This window comes from Mus caroli, chromosome 16 (genome assembly GCF_900094665.2).
Source record: "Mus caroli chromosome 16, CAROLI_EIJ_v1.1, whole genome shotgun sequence".
Taxonomy (NCBI): domain Eukaryota; kingdom Metazoa; phylum Chordata; class Mammalia; order Rodentia; family Muridae; genus Mus; species Mus caroli.
The window spans coordinates 31,170,089-31,183,744 of record NC_034585.1 but is presented as its reverse complement, the minus strand read 5'-3'; the positions used below and the strand labels follow the sequence as shown (position 1 = coordinate 31,183,744).

At 44.1% G+C, this 13,656-nt stretch overlaps 1 protein-coding gene across 24 annotated transcripts in view; it reads left to right on the top strand.

Annotated features, from left to right (window-relative positions):
* Kalrn (kalirin RhoGEF kinase) overlaps positions 1-13,656 on the top strand; it is a 606,229-nt gene that overhangs the window by 425,855 nt on the left and 166,718 nt on the right. For 4 of the 24 annotated variants that reach the window (XM_029470438.1, XM_029470439.1, XM_029470437.1 and 1 more), the window contains exon 34: positions 4,301-4,363. The exons of 18 other annotated variants lie outside the window; for them this stretch is intronic. In XM_029470438.1, the coding sequence (XP_029326298.1) occupies positions 4,301-4,363 (63 nt within the window). Of the gene's footprint in view, positions 1-4,300; positions 5,767-13,656 lie in introns of those variants that run through there. 2 more of the 24 variants (XM_029470436.1, XM_021185400.1) reach the window with 2 other exon arrangements.

The window sequence follows — 13,656 nt, the reverse complement described above, 5'->3', positions numbered from 1 at the left end:
TGAGCCCTGGGAAGAGGAGAAGTCTGTTCCAGTTTGGTTTTAGTCCCTGGTGATTTGGAAAGGAAGGGTTTCCAGGAGGCACATAAGGCTCCTTATAGAGGCTACGTCATGAACATCAAGTTTCTGAGAGGAGGGAACTTTGTTCTGAGATCAAGGACCCTCTATACACACCATCCCTTCCTTCGCAGTTACAGTCAAGGGCAGAGGGAAAGGTTTCTGATAAACTTGAAACCACAAAGTGGAGCTGTTTCAAGGCTATCTCCAACATTGTCTGGGTTTGGAGCTCAGTGAGAGCAGTCCCTGAAAAGCAGGAGAAAAGGAAGAAGCAAAGGTGGGGAGCTGGGATCCTGCTGGTTGAGGCTGGTTTTTCTGGAGACAGAAGCTCCTGGTCTGTCTCTGGCAAAGTGCCTCACAGATGGACCTCCCTGTGCTGCCCAGTCACCCCACACTCCCATTCCTTGCCCATCTCCCCCCTGCAGGGTGTAGACGGAGGGTCCTGAGCTCAGTGTGCAGCAAATATGTGTTAGATCCCAGGAGCTCTTAAAGCAGCATAGCTTGTGTAAGGAAGCAAAACAAGAAGCTATAAAAGTCAATCCTTGAGAAGAGTTGATCAAAAGTTGTATCTTGTAGCACTTACGTTTTCTCTGTGTGCAGTATCCAGTATCCCCCCACTAGGTGTCCCAGTTTTTAACTCTGATGACTACAGCAAGGAGAATTCCCAGTCTGGGTTCTGGTTTAAACCTTGAGGTAGAAAAATATTTTTGTAAGCCAGTTATGGTATTTGTAGAGTTTCCAATATAATAGAGGAACAGACAATGTGCAAGCAGACATCTCCTCCTCATCTAATGGTGCAGATGCTATCCTTCCCCTAAGAAGTCACTGATATTGTGGGACATACATGCAGGTTGGCTGAAGGAAAGCCAATCCAGGGTACTTAGCATAGCCCCTGCCTTTATACCTAAGTCCCTGGCGTGATGAGCCTCTTGGCTCTCAAGGTAAGTAGCGTTCTCCTCACTTTACAGATGGCAGACTTTACAGAATGTGTCCATTGAAGAGTAAATAGCTTACTCAGGGTCATACAACCAGAAAGTGTAGAGCAGTTTGACTCCTGGTCCCCATACACATGACCCCACACAGGCAAAGCCCAATGCACAAAGCAGCATTTGTCTCAAATAGTATAACGACTTCAATTTCTCCCTCCTGGCCAACAGAATGGGACATAACTGAGCTCAGAAGCCAAGAATGTTTCGTGTTCTGTGTATTGTATGTGTGCTCACTATCTCCTGTGCCTGATAGAACATGCCATAAGTCAGGGGCAAGAATAGGCTGATTGGTATCTTAGCTATAGGACCAACAAGGCACATCCCTGCATCAGAAGCTTCCTAAGCTAGCAGAACAAAACACTGAGAACACACAGTCAGATAAATTATAGTAGAGAACACCATTGGCAATTTGCAGTTAAGATTCACTTAACAGTCTGTTGCAAAATAGCTGCCATGGTTTGTGGAACATAAATGCATATAAAGCCATCACCTAAATAAATATGTTCTTTGTCTGTGGCTGTTTTTATCTCCCTGGATGTTTAGCCTTATCTCCCATGTACACAGTGACTACAGAACATCTCACCATGCCTCAGGGAGCTTCCTTATGAGAATCAAATATTAGGACATGGCCTATCAAGTATATCAAGTGAAAGATTTATATCAAGGTGTCTGTACTTGGGTAGAGAAAGACAAGAAAATCTCAACATAACCTCTCCCCCAAAGTGCTGAGCAAGTCCAGTTGATAAAAGTCATAGTCCTGTAAAGTGAGTCTCCCTGGTTCTTGCCCCTTCTGGAAAATTCCAAAGATAAATGCTTCTGGCACATACTGGAAGATGCCAAACCCCGCCAAAGTGTTACCAACTCGGTGTCCAGAAGATGAGCAGTTTGAACATAGAAAAGCCCTTAGGACTTAGGATTCAGAGGGCTCTTCCAGTCGCCAGAGAGTATGTCTAAACCCTGACTCCTGTACTTGTGCACAGGAAGCCAAAGGCATGGGATGATTGCACGTGAGATTATTATAAATTCTAAGCTGCTAGATATTTTTCCATTAGGAAAATTCAATAGCATTTATTCCTCCACTTAAAACATTTCCCCACCACTCCTCCTATTAGGTCAGATTGTTTAAAAGTCCTTTCAGCAGGATCATGAATAACTAGGCATCTGGCCATTGTAGTACACACTTATGATCCCAGCTTTCTGACTTGGGAAACTGAGGCAAAGTTGTAAGTTTGAAGTCATCCTGGGGCTATATGATGAGATATTTTCTCACAACAAAAAATTAAAAGCCATGCATCTGCGTTATTACTCTATTGACATGCCTTTGGGGTATATCCAATCATGTCTTCCTGGTCAGGTGTGTGCATTTCTCAGGACTCTTAGAAAACCGTGTACTCAGTCTGTCTGTGTGGGTTTTATTCCTGAGTATTTCTATACATCAAACCATCTTCAAAAAGATTTGCAGATATACAGAGCCATTCACAGCATGAGGCTGAAAGGGTATAAGGAATTTTCTATAGAACCTAATGATATATATAATAAAATTACCCAAGCTACTTCCAGTTAGATCCCAAGATTTAAGATAGACCTGAATGTGAGGAATACTTTAGACTCAATGTCATGTAAATGTCCAGTCATCTTCTAGTAGATGGGAGCAGCACACACCAGTGGTAAAGGACAGCTTTGAAAACAGAGAAGCCTTAATTCACAGCTCATCCCATGCATCCACTTTCCAGTTTTATGATTCCGGGCAGGACCTCTCCAGGACTCTGTCTGCAAAATGAAGGCAGTGATACCCACTGCATACACAAAAAGTATGTGGCATGATGCATGTAAACACTCAGCTCTTTGGCACATGAAAGATTCAAAATTCTGTAAACTATTAGTTATGGTAAATAAAGATTAACAGAATGTAAAATCCAATGTTTATAAAATTATCCAGTTCTACCATTGAGATAGATTCTACGGGCTGTATAGCGCATATATTAACTAGCCTAGGAATGGTAGTAAACATGGCATGAGACTATTGACTATTGAGTGAGCATCGCTGACACACGCCCCTTCCTTCATTCCTATTAGGACAACATTGGGCTGAGGAAATTGTGCTTTCATATTCTTGAGCCCTTTAAGCATACTACAGTGATGTCACTGGGCACCTGAGGGACTTGACCCTGAGTGACTTCCATGTGCACATAGACAGCTCCAGGCTTTCTCGCAAATCTCTTCTCCTTCTGCCTTCTGGACAGCTAGAATAAATATGCCATTCAGCTTGGTGCCCAAGTTTCCTCTCCTCTCTCCTCGGCTGAAATTCTGCCTGGGAGAGTTTCAACCCGGAGCTCTCATTTCCGTGGGGCAGGTGTAAGGCAGCCCTGGACTCCATGTGAAACCTGAAGTCGAGACCCCGCACTGTTCTCTTCCCTGGGACCCATTGCCATTTAAAATCCTCTACTCTGCTAGTGGCTACTAGAAGCTTGCCATTTTCCTTAGAGGAACAATAACCCATTGTTTCACCTAGATGCTGGGCTTCTAATCTGCCCACACTCACTGGCCCACTTAGCAATTTACTCCTTCAGACTGCCTTGTAGTCTGGCCAAACCAGCCCCATACCAAAGGGAAACTACAGGTTGCCGCATGTCATGGGCTCTAGCCCTACACAAAAATCACACATTTTTAAGTCCATTGCCATCAAACATCTACAGGAATAGGCAACCTTTTCTACATTTCTCTTTCTCAATTAAATGTTACATCTAGGCTTGGAAGGGTGTGGGACCCTGAAAGAGTTTAAGAAAAGTATAACAGGGATACTGTGTAAGCGTAAGAGATCTCTGCCAGTAGGGTCTGTTATGTATTACTCTCCTGGCAACGCTGTTCCTGCTGCCCCTGTTATATATTTGTCTGAGACATTGAGAAACCACTGCAGGACTGGTCAATGGGGGGGGAAGGTCTCATGAGTTGAAAAGAGATGGATGTGAATTCTGGCATCAAGTGACCAGTCAGTGATCCTATTCTGGATCCTGGACCTGCTTGGACTCTTGTGAACCTTCAGACTGAGGGAGATCTTACCCAACTCTGCTTCCTCTCTGTTCTCTTCTGAAAGAAGGAATGGTTATGTCTTGCAGGTCGTAGTCTGTGCATCGGGTTACTAGGAGTAGGTTGCACTGCTGGTTTAACACTTGTTTTTCTGTAAAGGGCTATGGGATCTCATGCAGATTTTTGCAAAGTCATATGCAAATCACAGAGCCCAGCCCTTTTCTTAACAGGATGGCAACCTTGTTCCTCGTTGGCACCTGGGACCTGGAGATCCTTTCTCCACTTACGTTTAGCGCGCAGCCTGGGACTTGTCCCTGCAGCTCACCGGGTTAGCCGTGGCACCGTTGGGACCTCCCACCAGGACTCCAATCACCCAACTCTATTGAGACTGCTCTGACAGGGCTGGTATGGGGTGCAGCCTTTGCTCAGAGGGCAACATGTTCCAAGCAAAATCTGCCCGCCTGGGCCATGGGCTCACCCCGGGCCTCCCTGCTTCTCTCCTGGGTGCAATTTTGAGGTTTCTGAGCTTCGATCCAAAGTCCAAAATGGTGGGGCAACAGGGATTTACCAAGAGGCCCCAGGGCCCCATGTACTTCCCCAGCTCCCAACCTGACATACCAGGGATTCTACCCGACCCCCACTCCCACATCAGGCCCTCACTGCCCAAAAAGTCTGCAGCTCAAGTAGACAGGGTAGATAACGGGCACATTTGGTTTTAGTTTCCCTTCAGGTTGAACATTCCTGTGATCAGTGACCCGCCCCCAGTCTGGACAAGGCCATCCGATGCTGTAGCTCCTCTCCTCTACATCATGAGAATGTGTGGGGGCGGGCCTGAGATACAGATGGGGAGGGTCGAATCCAGCCTTTCCCCAATACTGGCAGCAGCCGCTTCCTTCAACACAGTTCTGTTTGATGCAGCCTCCTCACCACTCCTTTCTGAGGTCTCTGGGGCAAAGACCACCATTCTAGTCCTATTTACTTCAAGCAATCCTGTTGGGTGGGGTGGGGAATGCACGAAGACCTAAATGAAGCCAACCGGCCACGTGTTGACAGTTATTGGGTACTAGATGGTACTTGGGTGTTCAGTATACTTTTCTCACTTTTGTATATGTTTCCAATTTTTCATAATAAATTTTTTAAAGTCCTCCAGCTTCCATAACATTCGAGAAAGAACCCTAACCCCTAAGAAAGTTTCATGGGACCCCCACCCCAACCCCTATACCAAGGCAAGAGGCAGGGATGACTCCATATCATATAAATAGATATAAATATAATATAATATAAATATATATATGTAAAACACTCATTTTCTAACCTTTTTTTAAGGCCCACTGCTTTATTTTCAATAAACTAAACCTAATTTCTAAGAGGTCCCGAAGTTGGGCTCACTTCCCAGGCTGGGTGATGGGGAGGGCAGGGAAGAGGGTCCTTAAAAGTTTACACTCCCATGTGTCTCACACGCTTACTGTGAGAAGTGGCTTGTTCAGTGTTCTGAACTCTGCGAAGGGTATATGTTCGCAATGCACAGTGTCATTCTCTGGACGTGCACCTGGCTCAGGAAAGGACCTGTCTTTGTACTTGAACTTAAATCCAATGGAGAACCTTAACACGGGCATTTGCATGACTGAGATTTGCTGCTGTCTTTTTTCCATATGTCTCTTTCTTGGATGTGTTCTAATAAAATGATTCTAAAGCAGGCTGTTGATATATAGTGATTTATAAATGCCTTTTGTTGAGCTCGGAGGCCCTTAAATTCTCTGCCTTCCCACTTTCTGGAAAGACCTGTCAAGCTGAGGACAGATGCATAGAGTGTGTCTGTCTCTGTGGCAGGATGGCGGCACACCTGCAATCGCAGTCATTAATAAGAATCCTATCAACCACAGCCATTTTATTTCCTGGTATCCTAGCAACAGAACTTGTTTTCCAGAACAAAGATGAATGACCATCTGTAGATGAGACTAGTGGGGGAAAGGCAGAAGGGGTGGGGCAGAGTCAGGAGTGATATTCTCTCAACCGGGGAGGGAGGGATTGGGGGAAAGAGCATAGTGGAAGGAGAGAGAGGCAAAGGCAGCCCAGAACAAACAGGTCAACTCTGGACTTGTTCCATTTAGTGTTAGGTCAGCACCTTCGTGGGATAATCAACTGTTGATTCTTATTTTCAAATTTTGATATCAAGCCATAGCACATTGCAAGACCCATTGAGGAAACATACATTTCCAGAAGTAGATACTTTGAGAAGTGATCCCTCCAGCCACTGAGGATGGTGAGGGCATTCCAGTGAGCTAGTAACAGCCTTGTAGGGTTTAGTCCTTGGTGGATGGGGGAATCCTTAGAAATTTCATCAGCTAACAAGTGTGTACAGGGGCTGCAGAGACAGGACCAGACAAGGTGGCTTCCGTTTCTTGAGCGTACTTCTCATGGCACTAAAACACTAAGAAGCCACCGATTTTTTTTTCCTGTGGGTTTTTTTTTTGAAGTCAGTTGGAGAGGTCAGCAGTGTTTTGTTTATTTTCCTAATGACCTGAACACTAGAAATAATAGACTTGTGATTCTGCGGTTTGTCATTGCTATATCCATGCTTTTCCAAGCCACGGGGTTGATAGCCAAGTGGCTAGCCTGAGCTTTCCATGGCATGGCCACCTCCACTCTGCATCAGTGGCCGGTGCAGACCAGGATTCTGTTCTTCCTAATGACTAGAGATCTCTTTAGGTCAGGGTCTCTGCAACATACATGCTGCTTGGTGACTTATTAGCAGAGCACAGGCCAATAAGGCTGAAATCATCAGTTAGTTCCCACAGGGATTTGTTTACTCCATATATTTAAGAAATGCCTCCAACTGCTGGCTGGACATTAAAAAGTAGGTAAGCCAATAGACCCTGTTCATATGGAACACACCGGTTCAGGAAACATGCTTTAGTCAGACTACATACACATGGATAGATGTATAACAATTGAAAGAAGAAATGAGGCCAGTAAGATGAAACCAAGGCAGACAATGTTATATGCCTAATGGCAGGCAGAGTAAAAACTAGAACCCGGGCCCCTGACTTCTGTTTTTATGTTATCATTTCTAATGTGTCTCACAGTTCCTTTGCATAGCTGTATACTAGCCCCAGTCAGCTGTATGAACATGTCAGGCACTTAAGACACTGCCCCATAACTAGCGAGACCCAAATGGGACATTTGGAAATGATGAACTATGCTCCTGAGGATGGCACTGACCAGAGTCTTGTTTGTGGACAAAGTTTCCTGCTGTCGTGAAACTGACAGGTTAGGGGATACACAGGTGCTACAGTGTTTGGTTTGACCTCAGTGGTGTTTTTTTAGCTCCCAGAGCAAGAAGTCACTCATTCAACAAATATTTACTGAGGGAATAGTAGGGGCTAGACAGGGTTCTCAGAGCTAGGAATGTGAATGATGAGAGGACACGTTCCAGGGTAGTATGGCCAAATACAGGAAGGAATAAAACATGTCACCTTCAGAAGATAAAGTTCTCATTGGAAGAGAGAGACAAAACACGAAGAATTAACACATCATATTAGAAAGCAATAATTGTTACAAGGAAAATAAATCAAGGAGGAAATGCAGAACGTGACAGAGGTAGGGATGCATTGTTAAGAGAACCTGGTATGCCAGATCAACATGTAACACATACACACATATATAATCTGTGTATAATACATATGAGTTTACAGATTGCAGATATGTCTGCTCTTTTTATGTGTAACAGAGAAGTGCCTTTAACACAATGTAACATGTCACTTTGTACCCAGCTCTAAACAGCTAGTAGTATAGTGTGATTGGAAAAGACCCCAAGCCACTTCCTCTGGCACATCTGAATGCTCAGATCCTAGTTTTCCATTTTCTCCTTTGGCCTAAAGCAGTCATTCTCAAACTCATATATATGTATGAGTCCAATATATATCACAGTTACCTCAAGTGCTTGTTGGAACACAGATCCTGGGCCCCACTCTCAGAATTCTGTGATTCAGTCCACTTGGAGTAGACAGGTGAATCTGCATTTCTACCAGAGTCCAGGTACTACTGATGCTGTTGGTTTAAGGACCACACTCTGAGACCCACTAGGTTAGGGAAACTGCCTAATAAAACAAATCAACTATGGAAGAAGGGATGCACCCGTTCCTTGGGTGTTAGGCACTATCAGACCAGCTGCCTGTGAAAAGTAAAATCCTCAAGAAGTGAAACTTATTTTTTAATGGACTATGCATCAGAAGCTAAAGCCCAGGTACCAAGCCTTCAGGAAGTAAAGCAAGGCACACATCCAGAACAGGAGGTGACAATGATATTTTGTTGTTTTCTGACGGACACACAGTATTTTATCGCTGTGCCTGCAAGCCATTTTGGACTCTTACTTCCTCCTTACCAGTGACCCTAGTACACAGAACACTACACAGATAATGAAATTGGTACACAAAGAGGCATATGGCCTCCCAAGGTTGAAAAGCCTCAGTGGCCTTTATCAGGTCCAAAGTTTCTCCTCCTGTGACTGTCTTCATTATATTAGGTGAAGCTCCATCTTGGGATGCTCATCTTGGGAAGTTGCTCTGCAGGGCATATATGTTCTTTGCTTCCATCCACATGAGTGACTAACTGGCAAGTTCTGAGCCCTGCGTGGGTTCTTTGTACTGTAAACTCTTCTCCTACTGGGTAGTGTACAGCTGAAATACTAACTCATTTTATTAATAGCCTGAGCTAGAACTAATCACTACAAAAACAAACCTGCTAGGGAAAAGCACACACAACACTCCCCAAAGAAATGGAAATGATGTCTTGATTCCATGTACCACCACTTCTATTCCATTAATAGACATAATTGAACATTTTCTCCATCACTAACACATACAGCAAAGTGAGTGTGTTTTCAACTGAATGGCTCATATATCACATTCTTGGATGCTCAAACTTTCTCCCTCCCCCCCTGCCCCCCACTAAAAAGAAGTGGAGGATAAAATCACCCTTCCTGGTACTTACTGTTTTAGTTATGTTCTCAAACACTCCTCATGATGGAAGTCTGGGTCCCCACTGAACCTCACAGGTGGTAGCTCTGTCTGTGGACTTTAGAATTTTAGTTCCAATTTTCCCTCCTCTGTCTCACAAATGCTCTGGTGTTATGAAAATATCCTCCCATGCATATTGTTACTTGGACTCTCATCCCATAAACATTATAAAGCCTTGGGCCCTATAAAGACTAATAAACAGACTACAGAAGCAAGTTACAGATAATTCCATCCTCTAAACATTTGGGAATACTCAGAAGGCATGGACCTTACTTAGTCCATGGATGCTCCTCTCCATTTTCATTCTTCCTATTCAGTGTATGCTATTAAAAATTGAACTGTTGAGTTATTTCAGCTTCAAGACAAAAGAGACACCATTAGGAAATATGCTGTACCTGAAGAGAACATTGAGCTAGAGAAGAAACACTAGCCTGGAGCTCTGGGCATATGCAAAGTTGGTTATGTGTTGGCAGCTCAAAGGCAATGTATAGAGAGAGCAGTCTGGGATCTAGCATCTGCCATATTATTCCACATGTGTACCATGGAGAAGGAATATCATGGGTTGTACATATATAGATAGCACTTGGAGGATCAGGGCGGTGGGGGGTGGGGGGAATGACATTGAGGAAAGATCCAGTGTGAGTGTATGGTTGGTGAGATTAACGCCAACGTGTACTAAGAAAATAACTAACTAGTTCTGAAAAGAATAAATGCTAGTTTGTAACACAATAACTAGTTCTGAAAAGAATAAATGCTAGTCTCTAACACAATAACTAGTTCTGAAAAGAATAAATGCTAGTCTCTAACACAATAACTAGTTCTGAAAAGAATAAATGCTAGTCCGTAACACAAGGAATGAACAGATAATGAGTTGGGTTGTGGAAGAGAATGGGATGCATAGGATTCATCTGGCTCTCTTGTTTCAGATTCCTTGAAAGGAGATTCAGACCATGATCCTACAAAGTGGTTGGGGGGGGGGCAATGTGCTTGTGTTCATGCACACACTGTGTATTCACAAATACATATGGATGAGACAGCCATTGTAAACCAATAATAGCTTCTCACGAGGACGTAAACTCTTTGGGTGAATTCCAGTTCCACAATCTAGAAAGAAAGACAGGTGAAGGGAACCAAAAGTAGACACAGAAGTGAAAGGTGACCTTGACCACACCTGCCTTCCCTCTCTACTGGGCCAGAGAAGTGGCCACAGCTTAAGAGACACCACTCTTCTTTAGCCTAGATTTTGTCACGACTGGATTTCCAAGTAAAGATTTTGGAATAAGCCCATCAGATCTGTCCTTTGAAATCTATTTCTTCCAGCTCTACCAGCCTATCCAGGGCGAGGAAGTTTTATAGCTCAGGTGCTTCATCCAGGCTTGCCAATGGGCATCAAGTATACCACTGACATGGTAATATACTTGTGCCTACCATGGGCTGGGCCCCTCATGGGTAGCTAGAGAGAGACTTTGAAGACTTGAAAATAGCAGTGATGGAGAAGTAGTTTCTGTGTATCTGCATTTCAATGTCCAGGGTGGCAGGATAAGGAACGGTATTCTATCTGTAAGGATATCCAGGGATTCTGTTTCCTGTTGGTAGTGACCATTCAGTGGTCCCCATACCCATGAGCAAAGTTAAGTTTGTAGGTATGGCTATACCATCTGTGGCTACGTGGTGGTTTGGGCTTGCATTTGAGTGAATAAATGGCCCAAGGTGGATAGGAATTAAAATATAGTTGACAGAGAAATAGTTTATATATCAGCATGGTGGACCCTCTGAGGGTAATCCTTCAATATAGCATTCCTTGTGTTGTTTGGGAATCTCACAGATTCCTGAGGACTCTTGTAGGCATCTTGGCCTCCCGAGGAGCAAGGTGGTGATAAGCCTGGTTTCTATGGCCGAGTTCATCTAAGGTCATCTGGGAGCTTGGAGTGAATGTAGGCAGCACCACACTGCTCACTCTTCTGTGTTTCCCTTCCGGGTTGAAGTGTCTGACATGTTGCTTCATATTTTAGCATTTCTGAAACCACCTAACAGAACACTTGCTGCAAAGCTATAGATAATAATCCTCAAAACTAGGCCATCACAGCCACCTAGGTACTCTCTACCTACCCTGAAATGCCACACAGACAAGCTTAGTAATGGAGCTTGTCATCAAAGAGGGAGCCTTTACAATGTCTGATTGGTCGGTTGGTGTTGCAGAATAAAAATGATGACATCACAACAAAAGGCTTACATGAGTAGAGGCCTCCAGGAAAGGACGTATTGTCATTGCCTCAGCATTTCTGGCTTCTGAGGAGCTGAGGGATTCAGAAATTAAAGTGAGATAGTAAAACAAGAAAAAAAAATAAGTCTACCAGTATTGCTAACCTGGTTACGTGATCATCATTATAGCCACAATCCTGTCATGCCAAGACCTCAAAAATATCTCAATAGCTGACTTCTGGATTAAATGTTTTATAAAAGAATGTACTGGGGGCAGAGAGTTGAGATAGGATAATGCCAGTAATGACACTGGACACAGTCGTTTTAGTAAACATTGACACGAAAGCGTGCCAAGGGTTCCTCCCAGGGTGTTATGAGACAGAACCTGGGAAGTCCATCAAGAGACTGTGGGAATGGCCTGCAGCCTCCAAGAGTAAATGAAATGGTCGTTATGTACAAGGTAAAAGTATAGCTAGTCATTAGTGGCTCTCACCAAGAGCTGGGTATCTCTATCGTGTTCACTTACCTACTCATCCAACAAATACTTCTTAAGTACCTACTGTATACCATGCACTGTTCTGGACAGCAAAGTACCTACTGTGTATCATGCACTCTTCTAGACAGCAAAAAAAAAAAATCAAAAACAAAAACAAAAAACAAAAAACCAAATACTCCCTGAGAAAAACAGATAAGAATTCCTGCCCGGATGGGCCTTATATATTCTGGTGGAAACCCACATAGGTAAAATATGTAAGATGCCTGGTGATACCACATGCTGTGTGGTATGAAGGGATGTAGAGGGCAGAGGAGTTAAAGGGATGACCTGAGTTCTAGTGACCAGCACAGTTAGAGGGGCATGGAGAGTGCAATCAGTCCAAAGAGTCTCAAGGTGGATACTGGCAATGAGGCTGGATTTCAGGACAAGGTGAGGTAAGGATTTCCTAGAAACCCCGACAAGGTTTTAGAAAGCTCTGTTCATTACTGAAACCCCAAAGCATGAAGACTTGGGGAAGAACAGCCATGTCTAGGAGGAGAGTGAACGGAGCCCAGTAGTAGGCATTTGACTGGCGTACATGAGACACTGGGGGGTCCATCCTCAGCACTGCATGCAAGGGTTCATAGGCAAGACTTCTTCTGCCTTCACGTCCCTAATGGAGTCAAGATGGTATCCTAGAGACCATGTGAGAACCTCATACTGTTCTCCTAGCTCTGCCAACAGTCAAGGGAAGCCCTTCCCATGTGACCCTAGTCCCAGGTCATCTTCTAAGTGACAGGCACCTTACCTATGGGGCTGCAACATCCCTTCAGTGCATATGGCTATACTACTGAAATACATCTAGGTATTGTCTAAGTCATAAGTCATTCTGGGAACTCAGAACTCATAGAGCACCCTGTTCCTATGTCTGACAGTTTAAAAGAACCTTACAAACTCTGAGAGGTGTAGTAAAGTATTTATTTTGTCCTTAGTTTCCTTTGGCTATGTCTCTCAACTTCCAGCAGACTGTGGGGTCCCATACATTGATATATGCTTGGTAGCAGCAGGAAGTGGTTGTCAGCAGGGCTTGTCACCAAGACAAAGACAGAGTCCATTTCGCTTGATCGTGAACAGAAAAGAGCCTCAGGAGAACTGAAAAAGAGGTACAGGGATTCGAGATGGGGTCTTGGGATCCTGATAGAATCTGTTCTTTAGACCCAACCAAACAGTAGATACCTCAGCATAGAGCTGAGTCCTTACTTGCAGGAAGGCGGTTCACTTGTCACTGGCATATAAACATACCTTCCCCATGTCTTCTCCCCAGATCCCACTTAGGACTCGTTTAACATATGCAATGGGATGGGATGGGATGAATCTGGCTTTTTCTCACTACCGCATCAGTTTGTCTCCAGAGGCAGTCCTTTGAGGTTGAGGCCAGTTAAGGAGGAAACGAGGTACCAGCACACACCCACTCCCATTGACTGTATGAAAGCCTCATGGCTTGAGAAACACGTTGCAAGACTAAGTCTAGGACGGTTGCCTGCCACAACTGCGCATGAAATTGGTCAGCCTCTCTGGGCAAAGGTACATGGGACAGGTGCATCCCAGTTCAGGTCCTAATTCAGAAGCCAAGTGGCTAATGTCAAACAAAATGTTCCCTGTTGTTATGGGAAATTGAGTATAACGTGATTATTTTCTACTTTGCTCAATATATATGCTTATTGGGGGTGCTCTAACCATACCTGGTATGGGCCAACCATCTTTTAGCTTGTTCTGATAAAAATTCAATTTTGAGCATGATTGAGACCTCCTTTAGGAATTGCAAAAGTCATTTTGAACTTGCTTGCTAGCTGGATGAAGAGTCAGGTTTAGCCTGAGAGAATCCATGTTA